General features: G+C 46.1%; 1 protein-coding gene across 1 annotated transcript in view; it reads left to right on the top strand.

The window, feature by feature from the left end:
* The window catches only part of LOC115107620 (rho guanine nucleotide exchange factor TIAM2-like), a 65,058-nt gene that overhangs the window by 36,002 nt on the left and 3,722 nt on the right, over positions 1–25,334 (top strand). Inside the window, 21 exon segments of the mRNA XM_029631069.2 lie at positions 2,201–2,690; positions 3,010–3,185; positions 6,561–6,785; positions 8,125–8,310; positions 8,557–8,703; positions 11,631–11,693; positions 13,074–13,241; positions 14,124–14,228; positions 14,450–14,528; positions 14,686–14,775; positions 15,023–15,238; positions 17,186–17,289; positions 19,277–19,382; positions 19,385–19,488; positions 20,343–20,411; positions 20,848–20,973; positions 21,229–21,337; positions 21,620–21,799; positions 22,193–22,311; positions 25,019–25,127; positions 25,271–25,329. Of these exon segments, the coding sequence (XP_029486929.2) occupies positions 2,201–2,690; positions 3,010–3,185; positions 6,561–6,785; positions 8,125–8,310; positions 8,557–8,703; positions 11,631–11,693; positions 13,074–13,241; positions 14,124–14,228; positions 14,450–14,528; positions 14,686–14,775; positions 15,023–15,238; positions 17,186–17,289; positions 19,277–19,382; positions 19,385–19,488; positions 20,343–20,411; positions 20,848–20,973; positions 21,229–21,337; positions 21,620–21,799; positions 22,193–22,311; positions 25,019–25,127; positions 25,271–25,329 (3,030 nt within the window).

The following is a 25,334-nucleotide window of genomic DNA, read 5'->3' as shown; positions in this document are numbered from 1 at the left end:
TAGCAGGCTGAGACCCCGCCTCCTGGCTATGTAAGAGGAGCCCTCTACCTTTCTCTGTATTGTACAGCAGGCTGAGACCCCGCCTCCTGACTATGTAAGAGGAGCCCTCTACCTTTCTCTGTATTGTACAGCAGGCTGAGACCCACCTCCTGACTTTGTAAGAGGAGCCCTCTACCTTTCTCTGTATTGTATAGCAGGCTGAGACCCCGCCTCCTGGCTATGTAAGAGGAGCCCTCTACCTTTCTCTGTATTGTATAGCAGGCTGAGACCCACCTCCTGACTTTGTAAGAGGAGCCCTCTACCTTTCTCTGTATTGTATAGCAGGCTGAGACCCCGCCTCCTGACTATGTAAGAGGAGCCCTCTACCTTTCTCTGTATTGTACAGCAGGCTGAGACCCCGCCTCCTGACTTTGTAAGAGGAGCCCTCTACCTTTCTCTGTATTGTATAGCAGGCTGAGACCCCGCCTCCTGGCTATGTAAGAGGAGCCCTCTACCTTTCTCTGTATTGTACGGCAGGCTGAGACCCCGCCTCCTGACTTTGTAAGAGGAGCCCTCTACCTTTCTCTGTATTGTATAGCAGGCTGAGACCCACCTCCTGACTTTGTAAGAGGAGCCCTCTACCTTTCTCTGTATTGTATAGCAGGCTGAGACCCCGCCTCCTGGCTATGTAAGAGGAGCCCTCTACCTTTCTCTGTATTGTATAGCAGGCTGAGACCCCGCCTCCTGGCTATGTAAGAGGAGCCCTCTACCTTTCTCTGTATTGTATAGCAGGCTGAGACCCCGCCTCCTGGCTATGTAAGAGGAGCCCTCTACCTTTCTCTGTATTGTATAGCAGGCTGAGACCCCGCCTCCTGGCTATGTAAGAGGAGCCCTCTACCTTTCTCTGTATTGTATAGCAGGCTGAGACCCCGCCTCCTGGCTATGTAAGAGGAGCCCTCTACCTTTCTCTGTATTGTATAGCAGGCTGAGACCCAGCCTCCTGGCTATGTAAGAGGAGCCCTCTACCTTTCTCTGTATTGTACAGCAGGCTGAGACCCCGCCTCCTGGCTATGTAAGAGGAGCCCTCTTCCTTTCTCTGTATTGTATAGCAGGCTGAGACCCTGCCTCCTGGCTATGTAAGAGGCGCCCTCTACCTTTCTCTGTATTGTATAGCAGGCTGAGACCCCGCCTCCTGACTATGTAAGAGGAGCCCTCTACCTTTCTCTGTATTGTATAGCAGGCTGAGACCCCGCCTCCTGGCTATGTAAGAGGAGCCCTCTACCTTTCTCTGTATTGTATAGCAGGCTGAGACCCCGCCTCCTGGCTATGTAAGAGGAGCCCTCTACCTTTCTCTGTATTGCTCTGGATAAGAGCGTCTGCTAAATGACTTAAATGTAAATGTAAATGTATAGCAGGCTGAGACCCCGCCTCCTGGCTATGTAAGAGGAGCCCTCTACCTTTCTCTGTATTGTATAGCAGGCTGAGACCCCGCCTCCTGGCTATGTAAGAGGAGCCCTCTACCTTTCTCTGACAGGAGAAAGTGTTTATTGTTCGCTATTAATGAGAGATTACGGTCGCCGTTCTACTGAAGCAGGGATGTTAAGATGGGCTTTGTCTTGTTCCAGTAGGAATGGAAATGAATTAATAGATACAGCATGTAAGAGCTTTAGGTCAGTGGGTCAAGACTCGAGAGTACTCATTCACACCCAAAGATACCTACACTAGAACTATCTTACCCTTTCATCTGTGGGCCTGATTCCTTTTGGGTCGCAATCTAAGACTAGGTCCTGGTTTTGTTATTTTGTTGGTCACAAGAAACCTTTAACATGTTTAGGCGGGGCAAGTCACAAGAATGTTTGGATAATATCCATGTGTTCTGTTACCCGTACCAGGGAAACTCCAGGCTGTTATTATAGGGGACTGATTGTTGCAAAAATATTTTACAATATCATGTTAGAGTATCTCACGATACATTTCATATTGTTTTCTAATATAAATAGACAACAATTGCCTACTGTTCAGGAATTGGTAGTTGAGAAATAGATGAAAATGTGCCTCTTCTGTGTCCCTGATCTTGTGCTATTGTAAGATTATCGTTTAACTTTACACACAAAGGTCTAGTTAGTTAACTATTCAGACTTGTTTTCCTCCTCAAAACCATCCTGATCTCTCTCTCTTACTCTCTCTCTCGCTCTCTTACTCTCGTTCTCTCTCTCCCTAGGAGCCTTATGGTAGTGAGGCCAGTGAAGGCTTTATCATTGGAGTGGATCCTAGGTTAGGTGACTCCAGGTCCCAGGTAACTGGTCCAGTATGGAACTCCCTCCACACCCAGACCCTGTCAGTCCGCTCTGGGGCCTCCAGGGGCCAACAGAGCCACAGTGACGCCTTGCGGCAGAACATCTATGAAAATTTCATGCAGGAGCTGGAGACAGGAGGCAACAGCGGGACGGAGCGGACCGAGCCTTCGGAGGATGGAGAGGGGGAGGACATGGGAGGAGCAAGGGGAATAGGAGTGGGGGAACAGGGAGAGAGTAGTGGCAGTGGCTCCCTGGGCTCTCTGGAACAGCTGGACCTGCTGTTTGAGAAGGAGCAAGGGGTGGTACGCAGGGCCGGCTGGCTCTCCATCAAACCCCTCCTCACCTTGCATAAGGACAGGAAGCTGGAGCTTGTGGCCCGCAGGAAGTGGCGGCAGTACTGGGTCACGCTCAAAGGTAGGGCTCCCTCCGCCTTCCACCTACACACACTGGAAATAACCTGTAATACATACAGACAATAGGGGTACTTCCCAAATGGCACCCTATTCCCTATATAGTGCACTTCTTTTGACCAGAGCCCTAGTGCACTATAAATGGAATAGGGTGCCATTTGGGATGCTGACTAGGTCTCCCTTGGGAAAGAAGTCTTCTGACCACCATTGGACAACCTGGTTAAATAAAGGTTGCATGCACGTTGTTAGATATATGTTCTGTAGGTATTCCCCATTAAAGCTGTGTGTTAGCTGAAGCCTCCTCTCCTCCCTGGTGCATACAGGGTGTACCCTCCTGCTCTATGAGACCTATGGGAAAAGTAGCTGTCCCGAGCAGGAGCTGTCCCCGTGCTACACCCTGCTTGCTGAGGACAGCATAGTCCAGGCGATCCCTGAACACCCCAAGAAGGAGAACGTCTTCTGCCTGAGCAACGGCTACGGAGATGTCTATCTGTTGCAGGTACGTTCTACCCGAGGCTCACACACAGATTTCTCCCCAAGCTCGGATGTACAGTAGCTATATGAGCTATAGCCTCCACACCCAGCTAGCGGACCGCAGAGCGGATCTGGACCCAGAACAGGGTGATTTAAAAAAAGATTATTATTATATACATATTTTATTTTCTGCTGGGTCAGGCTTCGACCCCTGGTATCATTTAAACACACATAAGACAGGGAAGATTGCATATAATTGCAGTAAATTAGCTTTAAAACAGAAAAAAATCATCTCTGTCCCATAGCAAAATGTGTAGAATTGCTGGAAATTAGCTTTAAAACTGCAACATTTTCTCTCCGCCAACAAGAGGGGTGTGAACAGTTTGGGGTCGCATGGATTGTGAGGTGGGGGTTTGTTACCACGCTGTTAAATGACATTATCCATCTGGACCTTTGCCACCTAGGAAATGTGTGACTTGACCTTCTCAAAATAGTAATGGAATACCCCTGCGCTATCGTATGCACTGTGAACTCTGCACAATAGCCTGGGGATGAGGTTAGTTCCACACAGACTGTTGTGCCGTCAATGGAGGCACCTGTCATGTTTGAATCTGCAGTACATCATCGTGTTGATTTAGCCTTTACAAATTGGACATTATAACACTCTGAGCTTGTCTCTTGTTTATTTGTAGGATGTTCTATTTTTCTTAGAGCACAGTGTGAATGGCTGAGAGGAAACATTTTAGGGGGTTTAATGGGTTTCTGCTGTATTTCCTGCTCCTGTCTCTCAGGCTCCGTTGACAGGGTTGTGCTTTCTACTCAGACTGCAGTCTGTTGAGAGGGTTTGTAACAGCTCCTGCTATGGGACAAGCACAAGTATGGACTAGGCTGGACATCTGCTTTTTAGGATTTGCTGTGCTGTTGTTTTTGCTTGGTAATGAATGCGTTGGTGTTGGTTATGTCCTGTCTGGGTGTAGTGTCAGCTTTACAGCTCCATTGTTACAGTGTATGTTCTATAAGAGGGTGAAATGGCAGTGTTGGGAAAAACCTCCCTACTGGCTGATCTGAGTCGACTAGTCGTGTATGATTTTTAAATGTTTTACATTTTTATTTCACCTTTATTTAACATGGTTGTCACAATTGTGTGTATAGGTAGCAGGGAAGTCAGGCGCAGGAGAATTAAACTTGGTAAAATGGAGTAATTTAATAAAACAAAACATAACTCCAAAACCATAAATAGAAATGAAACAAACTGGGTACAAGGACCCGTCGTGCACCAAATACAAACAACACGAACTGAACATAAAACAATCTCTGACAAAGACATGATGGGTAACAGAGGGTTAAATACACAACAGGTAATGAATGGGATTGAAACCAGGTGTGTAGGAAGACAAGACAAAACCAATGGAAAAATGAATAATGGATCAATGATGGCTAGAAGACCGGTGACGTCGCCCGCCGAGCACCGCCCGAACAAGGAGAGGCATCGACTTCGGCAGAAGTCTTGACACAGGTAGGCCAGTTGAGAACAAGTTCTCATTTACAACTGCGACCTGGCCAAGATAAAGCAAAGCAGTGAGACAAAAACAACAACACAGAGTTATACATAAACAAACGTACAGTCAATAGTACAATAGAAAAGAAAATTAGAAAAATCTATATACAGTTTGTGCAAATGTAGAAGAGTAGGGAAGTAAGCAATAAATAGGCCCTAGAGGTGAAATAATTACAATTTTAGCATTAATACTGGAGTGATAGATGTGCAGATGATGATGTGCAAGTAGAGATACCGGGGTGCAAGAGGGTAAGTAATAATATGGGGATGAGGTAGTTGGGTGTGCTATTTACAGATAGCATCCTAAATGCCACCCTATTTCCCTATATAGTACCCTGTGGGCCCTGGTCAAAAGTAGTGCATGTTAGGAATAGGGTGCCATTTTGGATGCATCCAGTGTGTCTGTTTGGGAATAGGGTTGTTTGCCTCCTTTTTCCACATTCGAGAGGGAAGGTCTTTTCTCTTGAATGTGCATTACACTCAGTTTTACGAGCGTTGAAAGCACCTTCTTTTTCTCAGAGAGTAACATTCATTTGATTCAGTTACTAAGTGTTTACCAGACACACAAATCACACCGCAGGGCTGTATCTACCCAACATCACCATGGCAACGGGGAAACCTTGGCCTGTTGCACTGAGGCACTGAGGGAGTGAAGCCTTATAGCGAAAGTGATGAATGTGTCAAGAGGCTTTTGTTTGGCACTTAAGGATCCCCATCTGGGAATAGAGAGAGAAAGCAGAGCAATGACAACCATGTTCCCCTGCAGTTCCCTTAGCCTGGCACTGTGTCACCTGTCCCCATGTTCCCCTGCCCTTCCCTTGGCCTGACACTGTGTCACCTGGCCCCATGTTCCCCTGCCCTTCCCTTAGCCTGGCACTGTGTCACCTGTCCCCATGTTCCCCTGCCCTTCCCTTGGCCTGACACTGTGTCACCTGGCCCCATGTTCCCCTGCCCTTCCCTTAGCCTGGCACTGTGTCACCTGTCCCCATGTTCCCCTGCCCTTCCCTTGGCCTGACACTGTGTCACCTGGCCCCATGTTCCCTGCCCTTCCCTTAGCCTGGCACTGTGTCACCTGTCCCCATGTTCCCCTGCCCTTCCCTTGGCCTGACACTGTGTCACCTGGCCCCATGTTCCCCTGCCCTTCCCTTAGCCTGGCACTGTGTCACCTGTCCCCATGTTCCCCTGCCCTTCCCTTAGCCTGACACTGTGTCACCTGGCCCCATGTTCCCCTGCCCTTCCCTTAGCCTGGCACTGTGTCACCTGTCCCCATGTTCCCCTGCCCTTCCCTTAGCCTGGCACTGTGTCACCTGTCCCCATGTTCCCCTGCCCTTCCCTTGGCCTGACACTGTGTCACCTGGCCCCATGTTCCCCTGCCCTTCCCTTAGCCTGACACTGTGTCACCTGTCCCCATGTTCCCCTGCCCTTCCCTTGGCCTGACACTGTGTCAACTGGCCCCATGTTCCCCTGCCCTTCCCTTAGCCTGGCACTGTGTCACCTGGCCCCATGTTCCCCTGCCCTTCCCATAGCCTGGCACTGTTAACCTGGCCCCATGTTCCCCTGCCCTTCCCTTAGCCTGGCACTGTGTCACCTGGCCCCATGTTCCCCTGCCCTTCCTTTGGCCTGACACTGTGTCACCTGGCCCCATGTTCCCCTGCCCTTCCCTTAGCCTGGCACTGTGTCACCTGGCCCCATGTTCCTCTGCCCTTCCCTTAGCTGGCACTGTTAACCTGGCCCCATGTTCCCCTGCCCTTCCCTTAGCCTGGCACTGTTAACCTGGCCCCATGTTCCCCTGCACTTCCCTTAGTTTGACACTGTGTCACCTGGCCTCATTCCTCCCCGCAGGCTGCTAATCAGACAGACCTGGAGAACTGGGTGACAGCCATCCACTCTGCCAGCGCCTCTCTGCTGGCTAAGAGACAGGGGAAGGAGGACACGGTGCGGTTACTGAGGAGCCAGACTGGCGCCCTGCTGCAGAAGGTAGACATGGACAGCAAGATGAAGAAGATGGCTGAGTTGCAGCTGTCTGTCATCAGTGACCAGAGGAACAGGAAGGCCATCAAGAGCCAGGTGAGGCACTGGGATGTGTGTGTGTGTGTGTGTGTGTGTGTGTGTGTGTGTCAAGATCAGAGGCCACTGTTAGTCCTAGCCATTCAAACATGCAGTTAGTTAAATTGGCCTATTAAGTCATCAGTGTCTGAGCTCCATGGAAACCAGACTATTCTCCCTCTGAAGAGCCACACATATACACCTGCATGACATCTTCTTGTTTCTGTCCGCATAGCCTGCGAGTTAGAACGTTCATGTAATGGCTGAAATCATTACGTTATTACACCGTTCCTTGTGGTTGTGGAACATACTGACATGAGCCCAGATGTGTTGGCAGCAGAGTTTGTTGAAACTGGGGTTTTATGCTTTCAGACCCAAGCAAGATGACATAAGGAAAGTCATTTGTATTCCAGATGTTCTCAGTCTAACAGACTAGTACAACACATTCGGTCCACTCCACATAGAAGTCTATTGTAATGGGAAACCCAGATGAGGGGGACATTTTGCAGAACACACACCAAATGCAGATGAGGAGGATGTTTTATTCCGTAGCACACCAATGCGGATGAGGAGGACGTTTTATTCCGTAGCACACCAATGAAGATGAGGAGGACATTTTATTCCGTAGCACACCAATGAAGATGAGGAGGACGTTTTATTCCGTAGCACACCAATGAAGATGAGGAGGACGTTTTATTCTGTAGCACACCAATGAAGATGATCGTTCCTCTTCCCTGGGTGTGTTGGATAAGGGCGATTTAATGTGATTATGTGGCATTGCTCCAATGAGTCATGTGACTTGTTCTGCAGTTAGACACGCCCCTTTTGATTGCCTGATGCCATTCAGTCACCTCGTCGCCCTCTGTGCTATGGTGGGACCAGAGCCACATCTCATTACTAAAAACTTTTATTTTTTAAACCTTTATTTAACTAGGCAAGTCAGTTAAGAACAAATTCTTATTTTCAATGACGGCCTAGGAACAGTGGGTTAACTGCCTGTTCAGGGACAGAACGACAGATTTGTACCTTGTCAGCTCGGGGATTTGATCTTGCAACCTTCCGGTTACTAGTCCAATGCTCTAACCACTAGGCTACCCTTCGCTGCTGTTTTGCTTTGTGTAATGTCACATCACCAACAGTTTTGGAAATAAGGTTGCTAACATGGTGAACTGTGTCAATGTTGGCCAAACTCTCTCTAAGTACTGTATATGGTTCTGTGTGTGACTGTGAGCATGTGTTTCTGCCTTGCCTGGTCTCTCATTGTCAATAAGAGGGTGGAGAAGTCATCCTGTCACCTTGAGAGTGACTCTAACCCTGTGTACTGTGATGTGACCCTGTCTGTCTGTCTGTTTCTCCCCAGATCCAGCAATGGGAGCAGAACCTGGAGAAGTTCAACATCGACCTGTTCCGGATGCGCTGTTACCTGGCCAGCCTGCAGGGCAGTGAGCTCCCCAACCCTAAGAGTCTCCTGGCCGTGGCCGGACGGCCCTCCAAAACCACCCTGGGACGCCTGGGGATCTTCTCTGTCTCCTCCTTTCATGCCCTGGTGATCTACTGCTTTGCACCCATATCAACCCTCCACCTGGGACATTGACATTTCACACGTTCTCTGGACCAGTTCCATTGAAAACTCGTTATTTATCCCCGTTTAAGAAAGCGATTAAGAATGTTATTGAATGCTGCTATATTTATTATGATCAAAAAACATCAGCCTGTTCTCTGGTCAGATTTTTTATACAGATAAAATAAGTCTCTAACCACAGAAGTGATGTCTTTTAATGTTTGTTCTCAGATCTGCACCCGTGACGAGGCAACCCTGCGGAGGTGTTGCCAATCTCTTTCCCGGGAGACACGGAACAAGAGGGGTATCTTCTCTTCCCTCAAGGGTCTGGACAGCCTGACCAAACGCAGCAAGGAGAAGAGGCAGTCCATGTCCCAGGTATTATACAACCTTCCTACAACCTCCCTAGAACCTCCCACTCCCACGTGAGTGGTCAAAGTAAAGAATAACTCATTGAGGAGGCAGATAATGTTCTGTACTCGATAAACCTCTGGATTACCCTCCCAAAGCCTTTATTAGGTTAACTGAACGTGTCAGCTGGGACAGATCTGTGCGGGTTACCCCCTGCTACCCCATAACCTGTCAGCTGGGACAGATCTGTGCGGGTTACCCCCTGCTACCCCATAACCTGTCAGCTGGGACAGATCTGTGCGGGTTACCCCCTGCTACCCCATAACCTGTCAGCTGGGACAGATCTGTGCGGGTTACCCCCTGCTACCCCATTTGCTGCGGCGCCCATGTTTGCCTTTTTCCCGTTCTCCTTTCTATCACCTGTATAAACAATCTTTTACAAGAGACCTCTTGGCTCCGGACCCGACAGCACGTTTCTGGAGGCTTTTTGAACAGAGAGCATGTTTGATAAATCCAGCAGAGAAGAAGTGGAATGTGTTTCAAGCACTAACTGACTCCTCGCCAACCCATAAATTAGCCAGACAGACAGGGTTGAACTTGCAACATTTTCCTGCTCATCGTAAAGCTATCTTTCCTGTACGTCGTTTGGGAACATTCCAAACTGAGGCAATGATTGAGGGAGTTGTTTTGTTTTCCCCGGTCAGGGGCAGTAGTTAGCAACCTGCTGAAATTCTCATCATCAGTCATTGAAGTCAAGTCAGTACTCTCCAACACCACTGTCCAAGCCCCAGCCCCTATCCCAGCCCCCAGCTGTCCCAGCCTCTATCCCAGCCCCCAGCTGTCCCAGCCCCTATCCCAGCCCCCAGCTGTCCCAGCCCCTATCCCAGCCCCCAGCTGTCCCAGCCCCTATCCCAGCCCCCAGCTGTCCCAGCCCCTATCCCAGCTGTCCCAGCCACTGCCCCTGTCTTAGTCCCTGCCCAATCGCCTATTCCCCAGCCCCTATCCCAGCATCAGTCCCAGCACTATTCCCCAGCTCCAGCCCCTGCTGCAGCCCCAACCACTGTCCTTGTCCAAGCCCCCAGCTTTAGTGCCTGCATCTCCCTCTGTCTCTGTCTGATAAAACAGCTAGCCTTCAGAGAGTGGTCTATTTTGGGATGTTGATAGGATCTGTTATCCTTAGGACTCCTGTGAAGGACAAGCCACACTGGGCCCCTCTGCCCCACCATCATTGTTTAGTTCTGTCCAGTCAGTGGGACATTACATTAGACAGATTGACTTGTATAATATGATGATAGGATATACATAGTAAGCCCACTTCACCCCCTTGCACATGCTCTGTGTTAACATTCTGAAAGATACATCTCACAGTCACACCTGGAGTCTGTTAACTCACATGTCCATATGCTGCTGATCCAGGCAGCATACGTTGGTAATGCCCAGGGGTGCCTGGGTAATCAGAACTATCACGGTAATAGATGGTCACTATGTAATATAATACACATACACTGAGTATACCAAACATTACAGACACCTTCTTAATATTGAGTTGCACCCCCTTTTGCCCTCAGAACAGCCTCAATTCGTCAGGGCATGGACTCTACAAGGTGTAAAAAGTGACTACAGGGATGGTGGCCCATGTTGACTCCAATGCTTCCCACAGTTGTGTCAACTTGTCTGGATGTCCTTTGGGTAGTGGACCATTCTTGATACACACAGGAAACTGTTGAGCATGAAAAACCCAGCAGCGTTGCAGTTCTTGACACAAACCGGTGCGCCCGGCACCCTACTACCATACCCTGTTCATAGGCACTTACATCTTTTGTCTTGATCATTCACCCTCTGAACGGCACACATACACATTCTGTCTCAATTGTATCAAGGCTTAAAGATCCTTCTTTAACCTGTCTCCTCCCATTGGTCATCACTGATTGAAGTGACATCAATAAGGGATCATAGCTTTCACCTGCATTCTCCTGGTCAGTCTCTGTCATGGAAAGAGCATAATGTATTGTACACTCAGTGTATAACATGACGGCCTCTGATCTCTGTACACAGGTCAAACGTACAGTAGTGCCCAAATCCGTACATGATTCCCTCCGTAGTCATGGGGCAGATAGGAAGAAATCTCCCAGCAGTGAAGTTCTTTGTTATGAGGCTGAGTCAGAGAAAGCTTAATCTCACTATAGAGGCCAGCTAGACCACTCAATGGAACAGAGATGGAACAGACATTAGAAGCCACATGTGGTTAATTGTTGTAAGCTGCAGCATGCCAGCCCAATGGCGACAAACAGATGGTCTGTGTAAACCGCCGTGCTGTCCCACTAAACGTCCTACAGCCCCACATTTACCAAAGGGGATCTACTCTACCCCCTTCTCTCTGCTAGCACAGCAGTTTGTTTTTATTGTAGGGTGATTGGGGGTTGATCACTTTAAGAGCCTTGTAATCGCTTCCAGAGAGCTGTAATGTCAGCGAGTCAAATCAGCCAGTCAGAAAAGGTACAGATGTAAAATGACTAGCTCATTCAAGCATTTTGAGTCCTTTGTTCTGCGATTGTTGTTTAGTTCCAGTAAGCTGTTGGCATTTGTTGACACAGGTAAGGTATCTTGTCTCTGTGGTGGTCCTGCCTGCTGCTGGTGGTGGTAGAGGTATCTCTGCTGAGGGCAGACTGGTATCTTGGTGAAGGGGAGACAGTCTCCATCCCCGCCAGCCTGATGAGGGCCGTTCCATCTGCCTGACTCCCAGACCTGTAATTTCAACATCACCAAACCCATTATTTCTTCCCATAGATCCTCCCGAGGCTGATTTAGGTCTCAGTCTGGATCCGAATAGTATCAAAACCTTTGGTTTTAGAGAGATCATTTTAAAAGATATGTAAATATAGACCAGGTAGTTATTTTTAGTGTGCATTCTGCTCCTTGGTCACTTATGAATGTGTGTGTTTTCCATGTTGCAGGTTGTTGAAGGACAAAGTGTTGGAGTGCCTGCTGGCCATGTCCTCAACCACAGCAGCTCTGAGGTACAGTAAGCACTTTGTCCGGAAAACATTTTCCAACATGTTAACTCATAATTTCTGCAACCAGTGGAAATATGTGAACACTTCATCTTTCACTAGCTAACCACATCTTTCACTAGCTAACACATATTTCACTAGCTAACCACATCTTTCACTAGCTAACCACATCTTTCACTAGCTAACACATCTTTCACTAGCTAACCACATCTTTCACTAGCTAACACATCTTTCACTAGCTAACCACATCTTTCACTAGCTAACACATCTTTCACTAGCTAACACATCTTTCACTAGCTAACCACATCTTTCACTAGCTAACACATCTTTCACTAGCTAACCACATCTTTCACTAGCTAACACATCTTTCACTAGCTAACACATCTTTCACTAGCTAACACATCTTTCACTAGCTAACCACATCTTTCACTAGCTAACACATCTTTCACTAGCTAACACATCTTTCACTAGCTAACACATCTTTCACTAGCTAACCACATTGCAATATTCTATTCAATAACTTTAGGTTGTCATGGATACATTTGATACATCAACCTTTTTCCTCTTTGTTGAAGAAAGTCTCCAAATACTGCCCCTATGTTTGCTCTAGAACCAGGTGTTAGGGAGAAGTGCATCCAAAATGGTACCCTATATTCTATATAGTGCACTACTTTTGACCAGAGCACATAGTGACCAGAGCCCTATGGGTATTGCACGATATAGGGAATAGGGTGCCGTTTGGGACCTAGTCGAGGAGTATTGTTGTTGATCAATCTCAGCCTAATGGGGGCCAGTGAGGGTGGGTGGGATGGAGGAATGGAGGGGGGGGGGGCTTTCTATTCACACGGGGTCGGGGTTAGCACAGCTGTCACAGCAGCATCCTGGTATGTTGACCCTGCTTCATGCAAACAGGCAGGCGTGAGGAGGGCAAAGAGCCCTTCGAGGGTCTGGGGGATGGGGGGGTTAGGCCGACGGAGAATTCCATTGTCACCTAGTGACAGCCCTCTGTACGGCCAGAGAATGGGACCCCCCCCCAGACCTGTTGTTGTGTGCTTTCAATGTCTTTTGGCTTTAGTTCGATAGACACATAGGTCAGCTGAGACTGGCATGAAAACACACATTTCTGTTGGGGTTTTAATTAAACATCTACGATTGATACATTTTGTTCATGTGAGTTTTTTTTGTCATCGTGTATTAATATTATAAGAATAATATCTTGTGGCAAAAGTCACAGAATTCAGAACTTTTCACCACAATGCCAAGAGAGATGTTTTATACCTGATTTAATTATTTGAACTTGTTTAATATAAAACACCTATTTATAAAATACCTATTGTCAGTTAAGAAACCTAAATGAACTCCTCCCTCTTTGTCTCTCCGTAACAGAGATTGGACGCTCTTGCCAAAGTGCAGTTGATAGCACCACCTAAAGGCAACCCTTGGTTCAGCAGTTTGGAACCTCCAGTCTGTGTGAATATGCCCGAAAGCCAAACAGTTACTCTGCACATCAAACCCGATTTCCTCGTATCAGATGTGCTATCTTTGGCCTGTAAGGTAAGCATACTGCATCTATCAACCTCATTATTAATACATTTCAACACTCTCCTAACTCTGAAGTCAGCATTTTGCGGTGAATTCTCCAGTGACTGATATGGATGTTAAAGGCAAACCGGGAATGATAGAAGAGAATTGTACAGAACAGCTACTAGTTTAATTGCTCTGGATTCCTCAATAATTCATGCTTTCTCTCCATAGAAAGTTCATTCACTACAGCATAATTTTAGCTGATTGGGAACATGAAGAGTGTTAGTGATTGTGCGGGAGTGTAGCTAGCTACCGTAGCTGAAGACACTGAACATTTCTGACACACTGAGGTGATGTCACTAATGGCACCCTATTCCCTATATAGTGCACTACTTTTAAATACAGCCCTCTATGGGTATTGGTCAAAAGTAGTGCAGTGGTGTAGTGCAAATGTAGTGCACAACATAAGGAATAATATTGCATTCTGGACGTAGCTTCATTGTTTCCTGATCAAAAGTAGGTCACTACATATGGATTAGGGAGCCATTTGGGTCGCACATTGACTCATTCACTTGGGTCGCACATTGACTCATTCACTTGGGTCGCACATTGACTCATTCACTTGGGTCGCACATTGACTCATTCACTTGGGTCGCACATTGACTCATTCACTTGGGTCGCACATTGACTCATTCACTTGGTTCGCACATTGACTCATTCACTGGGTCGCACATTGACTCATTCACTTGGGTCGCACATTGACTCATTCACTTGGGTCGCACATTGACTCATTCACTTGGGTCGCACATTGACTCATTCACTTGGGTCGCACATTGACTCATTCACTTGGGTCGCACATTGACTCATTCACTTGGGTCGCACATTGACTCATTCACTTGGGTCTTGAACTAGGACAGGCACCTGGACCCGAGCCAGCACTGCCTGCGTGTGAGAAGGCTGGTGGGTCAGGACACGGAGACCAGCTCCACAGCACTCACAGACCCACTACGAGACCTGGTAAGGCCCCAGCTATACAGTAGCAATTCACTGGTAAGCATTCATTGATTTATTCAGTCACTTATTGTGTTATCTCAGAGTCAATACATTTCAATATTAAACCATAATTCCAGGATTATTATCATTTTGTTTCAGAGACAACATTTCTTGCCCCTTTAGGAAGTACATTGATTATGTGTTGATGAGTTCTTCTTCACTCTTCTATGTTCTTCTTCTGAAAGGTGTATGATGAGCTAGAGGTCTTCCCGCTCAATGTTTTCACCATACAACTGTCCCGCCCAGACACAGCAGTGGACTTTGGTGAGTAGGGATTGTGTGTAGTGGGGATTGTGTGTGTGCGTTTGTTTGTGTCTGTGTGTGTGTGTTTGCAAAAAAATGCTTATTTACACTTCGGTTACCTTATTACAGTATAATATCATGTGTTACTGTTTTAACCTCTGACCTATCCCACCTGTAGGCTTTGCTGTGACGGGCCATGTAGACGGAACCAGGAAAGGCCATGTCTATGTGAGTGAGGTCACTCCAGAGGGACTGGCTTTCACTGAAGGTACGTCAATTCATAGTCATGGTGTGCTGGCGCTCTGACCAAGATGTAAAAAATTGTCTGGACCACTACTGTCCTAGGAATGTAAAACTGCAATAGTAAAGGTGGTTCAAGAAGGCAGCTTAATTCAATTAATTATTTAACATAAATAAACAGACTTTATTTCAGGAATAGAACACACAATACAGATGATGTATCTTACCTAGTGACAAACACTAACAGCCTGATTAGTAATGTCTCTTTCCCTCAGGTCTGAGAGCGGGGGATGAGATCCTGTTTCTGAATGGGACCAGTGTGTCCTCCCTGGACATGGGTCTGACACACCTGTTGTTCAGCCACCAGACCCTCCATCTGTTGCTCAGACGAGAGGACACGACCACTGAGGACCATACCTCTGTCTGGTCAGACTGTGGCCCCTGGCAGCCAGCACCACCGCCACCCAGCCACTGTGGCCCCTGGCCTACAGGTATAGAAAGCACATTCTATAGAAAAGTTTGTGGTCATACGCACATCCTTAAAAACATAGGTGCTGGGCTAATGAAGAATACTAGTATAGAACAAGAAGGCCCTCACACTGTTAAAGCTCCCAATTCAACGCTTTATTGACTACGTTTTAAAACGGGACTTCTTGTTCTAAAGATTCTAAAGTTCACATTCCTCATCTTCATACAGATACTATTATTGACATTGGGATACTTCTTAACCTATTTGAACTAACTCAACATTTGGTTTACTGGAGGGCATTCAGTGTCTTCTACCGGCAGGTTTTCATTTTTCAGCACTAGAGGGCCTCAGGCAGCAGTATCATTAATCAGCCAGTGTGTCTGTGGAGGGGAATGCCATGCTGCCCAGCCAATTCCACAGGGTGTTTAGGCCTGGCTGGAGACATTCAAATGCCTCATGCTGATTCAATTAAGAGAATGTGAAGACAGCTGGCATGTCTGACTGGTCTGGGCAGCGCAGCACGGTCACTCCATGATGGAGCTAGCTAGGATCATTATTGTCTTCATTACATCATGCAATAGTATGTGATTAGATCACTGATTACTGGCATGAGCATAGGCCATTGTTAAATCACTGACAAACAAAGTTTATGTATATTGTTGAAAAACAGATACTGAATTTACACTTGAGTGTGCCAAACATTAGGTAACACCTTCCTAATATTGAGTTACAGGAAACTGTTGAGCGTGAAAAACCTAGCAGCGTTGCAGTTCTTGACAACGTACACAATCCATGTCTTAGTTGTCTCAAGGCTTAAAAATCCTTCTTTAACCTGTCTCCTCCCCTTCATCAACACTGACTGTGGATTTAACAAGTGACATCAATAAGGAATCCAATAAGGAATCATAGCTTTCACCTGGATTCACCAGTCTATGTCATGAAAAGAGCAGGTGTTCATAATGTTTTGTACACTCAGTGTATAATGATAGTCTCTATTCTGTTTCAAACAGATGATAAAAACTTGTTTATTCCTGTTGGTGTGAGGCCAAGTAAGCTGTATAAGACCCCTGCGAGAGTAGGTGTGAGGCCAAGTAAGCTGTATAAGACCCCTGCGAGAGTAGGTGTGAGGCCAAGTAAGCTGTATAAGACCCCTGCGAGAGTAGGTGTGAGGCCAAGTAAGCTGTATAAGACCCCTGCGAGAGTAGGTGTGAGGCCAAGTAAGCTGTATAAGACACCCTGCGAGAGTAGGTGTGAGGCCAAGTAAGCTGTATAAGACCCCTGCGAGAGTAGGTGTGAGGCCAAGTAAGCTGTATAAGACACCCTGCGAGAGTAGGTGTGAGGCCAAGTAAGCTGTATAAGACCCCTGCGAGAGTAGGTGTGAGGCCAAGTAAGCTGTATAAGACCCCTGCGAGAGTAGGTGTGAGGCCAAGTAAGCTGTATAAGACCCCTGCGAGAGTAGGTGTGAGGCCTAGTAAGCTGTATAAGACACCCTGCGAGAGTAGGTGTGAGGCCAAGTAAGCTGTATAAGACCCCTGCGAGAGTAGGTGTGAGGCCAAGTAAGCTGTATAAGACCCCTGCGAGAGTAGGTGTGAGGCCAAGTAAGCTGTATAAGACCCCTGCGAGAGTAGGTGTGAGGCCAAGTAAGCTGTATAAGACCCCTGCGAGAGTAGGTGTGAGGCCAAATGAATTGCTCCTGCCTGCTGGGCTTGTAGTGAAGCCAGATCGATGGTGGTTGGCACCAGTCAGGTGCACTTAACCTCCCCGCCAGTACAGAACATCCACCATTCATCCCACGGACTGCTGTAAAACTGCCTCCAGTGCTTTAAACCAGGAATTCCCTCTCAGCACCTGTATGTGTGTGTGTGTTGGTGTGTGTGTGTTGGTGTGTGTGTGTGTGTTGGTGTGTGTGTTTGTGCACAAGCATTCTGGCCCATCTGGAATCATACTGTCCTGTCTGCTTATCTCTCAGATGTGCTGCTGCCCCAGGAGCTTCCAGAATGCTCTGTAACGTCTCCCTTTCAGGAGCTGTCACAACAACCACAACCCGCTGATGGGACGGAGCAGCTCGGCCAGGTGAGATGGAGTGTGTGTGTGTGTGTGTGTGTGTCTCAGGTTAAGAGCAGCAAGTGGTGTGTTTGATGGCGTGTCCTGTGTTGGTGATCAGAGCACCTGCTAAAATGAGATGAGTGGCCAGGAGAGTACTGGCTCAGGTTCGACAAACTCCGGGGATGAATGGCTACCAGCGGAGGTCAGAACGCCCAGCCAGGCGTGTAGCATGTTGTTTCTATCTAGCTCCACCAGCGGGGCTATGTGCTGGGTTCTGTCCCAGGAGGATGATGTGGGGGTGGGGGACTTCATCCCTGGGACTTTCTCCCTGCCGTCTCTCAGACAGTCCCTGAAGGACATGCTGGCTGGGCTGCTGGATGAGGTAATCTCTTGTGTGGCCCGCGAGCAGGCAGCCAACAGGATCACTCTGCTGGTTGTACTGTAGCTACTGTAATGTAGTGCCTCTCTCTATTGTAGTTACTGTAATGTAGTGCTTCTCTCTACTGTAGCTGCTGTAATGTAGTGCCTCTCTCTATTGTAGTTACTGTAATGTAGTGCCTCTCTCTACTGTAGCTACTGTAATGTAGTGCCTCTCTATTGTAGTTACTGTAATGTAGTGCCTCTCTCTACTGTAGTTACTGTAATGTAGTGCTTCTCTCTACTGTAGCTACTGTAATGTAGTGCCTCTCTCTACTGTAGCTACTGTAATGTAGTGCCTCTCTACTGTAGCTACTGTAATGTAGTGCCTCTCTCTACTGTAGCTACTGTAATGTAGTGCCTCTCTCTACTGTAGCTGCTGTAATTTAGTGCCTCTCTACTGTAGCTGCTGTAATCTAATGCCTCTCTCTATTGTAGTTACTGTACTGCAGGGTTGGAGTCAATTCAAATTGAAGTCACTCAATCCAGGAAGTGATTTGAGTTAAAACATTTCAAATTCAAAAAAACATTTCAAATAATTAGCTTCTCCTTTTCAGTTTATTGAGAAATCATTGAAAACAGATGCAATTACTGAATTGGAATTTGAGTTTATTTCCTGAATTGACTGACTTCAATTTGAATTGACCTGCTGTATTGTACTGCACTGATTATGCATTGGTACTGTAGCTAGTGTTGTTCTGGTGTTATTGCTTGGGAAGGAGAGTCTTTACTGTTCAGGTCTTACTGTAGGTACAACTTATAGGATACATAGGCAACACGCTCCTGAGAGATACACAAAGAACACATGTTACAGGAAATAATAAGCCCATAAATGTTCATGCTTATTTTCACCTTCCTTGTCCACGTTTGCTTCTATTTTAGAGGGTATTTTAAAGCTGGATTGCAGCACAGCACAACAGTCCTAACCAGAGGGATTTATCAGTTTGTCAGCACTTTATTATAGCCTGACAGGAGAAATTATGATGACAAATGGGCAAAGCTCTGGCTCGGGATCCTTCCTGCTACTGGGGGTTGCCTGGTGTGTGTGTGTGTGTTTACCGCCGATTGTGCTGCCTTTCTTTGGCAAATCTACTGAACATCTTTGAGTGAAAATGGTGTCAATGTGGATGGATGGAAGTATATGATGTGACTTGTTGTTTCAGTAACTAGACTCCCGGTTATGTATCAGATATCATGCTGTTAATTGCTCTGTCTCATGTCTTATGAAAAACTTAATAGCAGTGTTTACCCACAGTGTCCAAATCTCTCTGATCCTGTTTTGCCCATGATACAGCAGCCTGGCTTAAACCCATGGGCCCTCGTCAAAAGTAGTGCACTATTAGGGAATAGGATGTCATTTAGGATATAGACCTGGCTCTCTGTGCACTTTCTGCCTCTCCAAATACAGAGGTTTGACAGACATGCTCTCGGAACTACAGAAGGGGTCGATGATTTTAACTGGCATTATGATTAGGTGCTTGTCGCAGTAGATTCAGGGCTGAGTTGTAACTTAACTCCCCAGAGTAAAGGGCAGTCATTTGATATTCAGAGCTGAAATGAGAATCTCTCCTGACTCATCTCTCTTCTGTTTCCTCAGAATGTTGAGACGGTGTGCTTCCTGAACCAGACCTTCTCAGAGGGCCGTGGGGCAGCGGGGGCAGTGGTGGTGGAGGGCCAGAGGAACCCCTACTCCATGGAGCCCCCGTTCCCCAGACCCTGAAGCCCCCCTGCCCCAGACACATGTCCATCTCTGAGAGGCTCTGTAAGGTCATACAGGAATTGGTGGACACAGAGAAGTCCTACGTCAAGGTACATACCTGGCCCATTATTCACCAAGTGTCTCAGAGTAGGAGTTATGATCTAGGATCCATTTAGCCTTTTAGATAAGGATGAATAGATGATATGAACAAGGGGAACCTGATTCTAGATCAGCACTTCTACACAAAAGAGAGGTCAGGGCCTATTCACGACATGTATCAGAGTAGGAGTTTTAGATAGTAATGAATGGACAGAGGGGATCTGATCCTAAATCAGGACTCTTGTTCTGATACACTTTATGAACACGGGTCCCTCACATTCTGCTGCTCTATCTAAGAGAATGCTGGAACATCCTCTCTGGGGATTTATAATTGATGGTCTCTCTTTATTAATGATCTGCCCGTAAATGAATGGTCTCTAAGTGGCTGTTTGTTAACGATCTCTAGTAGCATTTAGTGTAATGCATATTTACTTAACCTCTTCTTTAACGCCATGTGTCAGGCTGAGGAGAATGATGATGTCACAGTCTGATAGTGATGATGTCACTGTCTGATAGTGATGATGTCACCGTCGGATAGTGATGATGTTTCAGTCTAGTAGTGATGTTGTCATAGTCTGATAGTGATGATGTTATAGTCTGACAGTGATGATGTGACAGTGATGGTGTCACAGTGGGATAATGATGATGTCCCAGTCGGATAGTGATGATGTCACCGCCGGATAATGATGAGGTTTCAGTCTAGTAGTTATGATGTCATAGTCTGATAGTGATGATCTTATAGTCTGATAGTGATGATGTCACAGTCTGATAGTGATTATGTTTTATTCTGATAGTGATGATGTTATTGTCGGTTAGTGGTGAAGTCACAGTCTAATGAAGTTTGTTCTCTGTCTCTGTCCCTCAGGACCTGGGCTCTCTGTTTGACATCTACCTAACGCCTCTACAGAGTGAGACCTTCCTCAGCCACGATGAGGTACAGTACAGATGGGTGTGGGCAATATAAAAAATATAGCTTACATGTAAAATGTCTAAATATAGGCAATTTTACATGTCTAAGCACATGTCAAATACAATAACATTACATTACAGTATGTGCTTATTTGATTATGACTTGTTAGTAAGCTGTATGTTCGTGTGACAACCGGGGTTTGAACCAGGGTGTTAGGGAGTTAACTCAAGTCTTCAGATCTCAGACAAGTCTATCCATCACATGAGCATGGTTCCCAACCACCTCTGTTACATTATCTGTAAATCTCTTTCCATCTTCTATTCTGTACTTTTGTAGCATTTTAGTTTGCTATGTAGTGTATGTACAGTAGCTAAATGGTGTCCATAAAGGCTTTCTAATGATCAATAATCTTCTGTCCTCTGGTTCGTTTCTAACTGTTGTCATCTCCTCCCTCCACTAGATGGAGTCTCTGTTTGGCAGTCTGCCTGAGATGCTAGACTTCCAGAGAGTGTTCCTACACACCCTGGAGGAGCGCATCGCCTCCTCCCCCAACTTCAGCTCCCTGGAGACCCCGGAACAATTCAAGGTACAGTATATCCACAACAAGTCTGGTGATATGTGTGAAATGGCACCCTATTCCCATAGGGTTCTGGTCAAAAGTAATGCACTATGTAGGGAATAGTGTGCCATTTGGAACACATATTGAAGGTCTAGTGGGAAAGCTTCACGTTTCATTAACAGGATGTTTCTTAGCCTACTGACTGCAGTGTTAGTCAGAGGTAGGCCTGTTGGATGTTTACAGGAAGTGTGCATTCTCTCTTCTTTTTCTTTCTGCATCCAGAAACTTCTTCTCTCGCTGGGGGGCTCCTTTCTCTACTACGCCGACCACTTCAAGCTCTACAGCGGCTTCTGTGCCAACCACATCAAAGTCCAAAAGGTTCTGGAACGAGGTAAGGCTGATAGCTATGCTACCTCATGTACATTAGATCTGAACATCCCACTTACAGTAGTACCCTGTTCAACCATAGGCTAGAAAATGCCATCTAAGTGAAAAGTCAGTGAAAGTTCTGAGGATCAAAAGCCTGCTTTCTCATCTACACTAGACCAAAATATCCCGTCTACTCAGTTAATCATAAATGCCATCTGAAAAGCCAGTGCAAAGGCAGGGAATCAATACCTGCTTTTGCGATTCATCCACACACTTAGCCTAAGTCCTAATTTCCGGTTTACAGCGAAGACGGACCGGGCCTTCAAGCAGTTCCTGGAGGCGAGAAACCCCACCAAGCAGCACTCATCCACCCTGGAGTCCTACCTCATTAAGCCAGTCCAGAGGGTGCTCAAGTACCCCCTGCTGCTCAGACAGCTGGTCTCCCTGACCGACTCAGAGAGCGAGGAGCACAGCCACCTCACAGGTAGGACTACATATGACAGGGCTTATGTATGAGCATGCATAGACTCATACAGGGATGTGTACACACACACACACAAACAGAAACCATAAGACACACAGCACACACCCATTGCCAGGTCTGTCTGATGTGCTAGGCTTGAGCTCTATTGGTGTGTGCTGTAACACTTGTCTGTCTGTCTGTCTGTCTGTCTGTCTGTCTGTCTGTCTCTCTCTCTCTTTTTCTCTCTCTCTCTTTCTCTCTCTCTTTTTCTCTCTCTCTCTTTTTCTCTCTCTCTCTTTTTCTCTCTCTCTCTCTTTCTCTCTCTCTCTCTCTTTTTCTCTCTCTCTCTTTTTCTCTCTCCCTTTTTCTCTCTCTCTCTTTTTCTCTCTCTCTTTTTCTCTCTCTCTCCATCAGAGGCTCTGAGAGCCATGGAGAAGGTGGCCAGTCACATCAATGAGATGCAGAAGATCTACGAGGACTACGGAACTGTGTTTGACCAGCTGGTGGCAGAGCAGAGTGGTCCTGAGAAAGAGGTAGAGCATAGCCAACCAGTCATACCATTATATGAGTGATATTACAAAAGATATAGGTCCTCTGTAGCTCAGTTGGTAGAGCATGGTGCTTGCAACGCCTGGGTTGTGGGTTTGATTCCCGCTGGGGTCTCCCATATGAAAATGTATGCAATCTTTGTAAGTTTGATTGTAAGTTGTAATTTGTAATTTGTAATTAAGATTGTAAGTTGCTTGTACATCGTTTTGGATAAAAGTAAACCAGTCTGCTAAATGACGTCAACTGTATAGTGTAAGTCGGAAGTTTACATACATCTTAGCCAAATACATGTAAACTCAGTTTTTCACAATTCCTGATATTTAAAAATCCCTGTCTTAGGTCAGTAAGGATCACCACTTCATTTTAAGAATGTGAAATGTCAGAATAATCGTAGAGAGAATGATTTATTTCAGCTTTGATTTCTTTCATCACATTCCCAGTGGGTCAGAAGTTTACATACACTCAATTAGTATTTGGTAGCATTGCCTTTACATAGTTTAACTTGGGTCAAACGTTTCGGGTGGCCTTCCGCAAGCTTCCCACAATAAGTTGGGGGAATTTTGGCCCATTCCTCTTGACAGAGCTGGTGTAACTGAGTCAGGTTTGCAGGCCTCCTTGCTCGCACATGCTTTTTCAGTTCTGCCCACAGATTTTCTATGGGATTGAGGTCAGAGCTTTGTGATGGCCACTCCAATACCTTAACTTTGTTGTCCTTAAGCCATTTTTCCACAACTTTGGAAGTATGCTTGGGGTCATTGTCCATTTGGAAGACCCAAGCTTTAACTTCCTGACTGATGTCTTGAGATGTTGCTTCAATATATCCACATACTTTTCCATCCTCATGATGCCATCTATTTTGTGAAGTGAACCAGTCCCTCCTGCAGCAAAGCACCCCCCCAACATGATGCTGCCACTCCCGTGTCTCACGGTTGGGATGGTGTTCTTCGGCTTGCAAGCCTCCCCATTTTTCCTCCAAACATAACGATGGTCATTATGGCCAAACAGTTCTATTTTTGTTTAATCAGACCAGAGGACATTTCTCCAAAAGTACGATCTTTGTCCCCATGTACAGCTGCAAACCGTAGTCTGGCTTTTTTATGGCGGGTTTGGAGCAGTGGCTTCTTCCTTGCTGAGCGGCCTTTCAGGTTTTGTCGATATTGGACTCGTTTTACTGTGGATATAGATACTTTTGTACCTGTTTCCTCCAGCATCTTCACACGGTCCTTTGCTGTTGATCTGGGATTGATTTGCACTTTTCGCACCAAAATACATTCATCTCTAGGAGACCGAATGCGTCTCCTTCCTGAGCGGTATGACGGCTGCGTGGTCCCATGGTGTTTATACTTGCGTACTATTGTTTGTACAGATGAACGTGGTACCTTCAGGTGTTTGGAAATTGCTCCCAAATATGAACCAGACTTATGGAGGTCTACAATTCTTCTTATTGGCTGATTTCTTTTGATTTTCCCATGATGTCAAGCAAAGAGGCAGTGAGTTTGAAGGTAGGCCTTGAAATACATCCACAGGTACACCTCCAATTGACTCAAATGATGTCAATTAGCCTATCAGAAGCTACTTAAGCCATGACATCATTTTCTGGAATTTTCCAAGCTGTCAATTTAGTGTATGTAAAATTCTGAGTGTATGTGAAATAATCTGTGAGACATGTGATCTGTGAGACAAATAATCTGTGAGACATGTGATCTGTGAGACAAATAATCTGTGAGACATGTGATCTGTGAGACAAATAATCTGTGAGACATGTGATCTGTGAGACAAATAATATGTGAGACAAATAATCTGTGAGACGTGATCTGTGAGACAAATCATCTGTGAGACATGTGATCTGTGAGACAAATAATCTGTGAGACATGTGATCTGTGAGACAAATAATCTGTGAGACATGTGATCTGTGAGACAAATAATCTGTGTGACATGTGATCTGTGAGACAAATAATCTGTGAGACATGTGATCTGTGAGACAAATAATATGTGAGACAAATAATCTGTGAGACATGTGATCTGTGAGACAAATAATCTGTGAGACATGTGATCTGTGAGACAAATAATATGTGAGACAAATAATCTGTGAGACGTGATCTGTGAGACAAATCATCTGTGAGACATGTGATCTGTGAGACAAATAATCTGTGAGACAAATAATCTGTGAGACAAATCATCTGTGAGACATGTGATCTGTGAGACAAATAATCTGTGAGACAAATAATCTGTGAGACAAAGTAGATGGCCTCTTAGTTCCGGTGGAGGGAAATCTTAATTCTACAGCATACAATGACATTCTATGCACAGACCCTGACCTCAACCCCATCGAACACCTTTGGGATAAATTGGAACGCAGACTGTGAGCCAGACTTAATCGCCCAACATCAGTGCTCAACCTCACTAATGCTCTTGTGGCAGAATGGAAGTAAGTCCCTGCGGCAATGTTCCAACATCTAGTGGAACGCCTTCCCAGAAGAGTGGAGGCTGTTATAGCAGCAAAGGGGGACCAACTCCATATTAATACCCATGATTTTGGAATGAGATGTCCGACTAGCAGGTGTCCACATACTTTTGGTCATGTAGTGTATATACATTATATTATAGTATTTTTATACAATTACATGAATCACAGAGTGAACCCTTTAAACCACTAACCTCCCAGACTGTGTCATCCTCTCTCCTCTCCAGGTTACAGAGATCTCCATGGGAGAGTTCCTCATCCACTCCTCATTAAAATGGCTCAACCCTCTCCCCTCCCTGGGTCGCATGAGGAAACATCCTGAGCTAATGCTGTTTGGTGAGTGGGACTTTTTACAATGAAGAGTTGAACCAGAATAACTGACTGGATGATATGGTGTTCAAATATGTTCAAATGTGTGTTTATTACAACAATCAAAAATATCTGACTTAAAATCTAGTTGCTCCTTCCTCTCTGCTCAGTTTTCAAGAGAGCGGTGATCCTGGTGTACCGTGAGCGCAGCAAGATGAGAAAGAGGATGGTGAG

The sequence above is a fragment of the Oncorhynchus nerka genome, linkage group LG24, assembly GCF_034236695.1.
Source record: "Oncorhynchus nerka isolate Pitt River linkage group LG24, Oner_Uvic_2.0, whole genome shotgun sequence".
Lineage (NCBI taxonomy): Eukaryota > Metazoa > Chordata > Actinopteri > Salmoniformes > Salmonidae > Oncorhynchus > Oncorhynchus nerka.
Note: the sequence above shows the minus strand (reverse complement) of the source record. Positions and strands in the feature narration are given on the sequence as shown.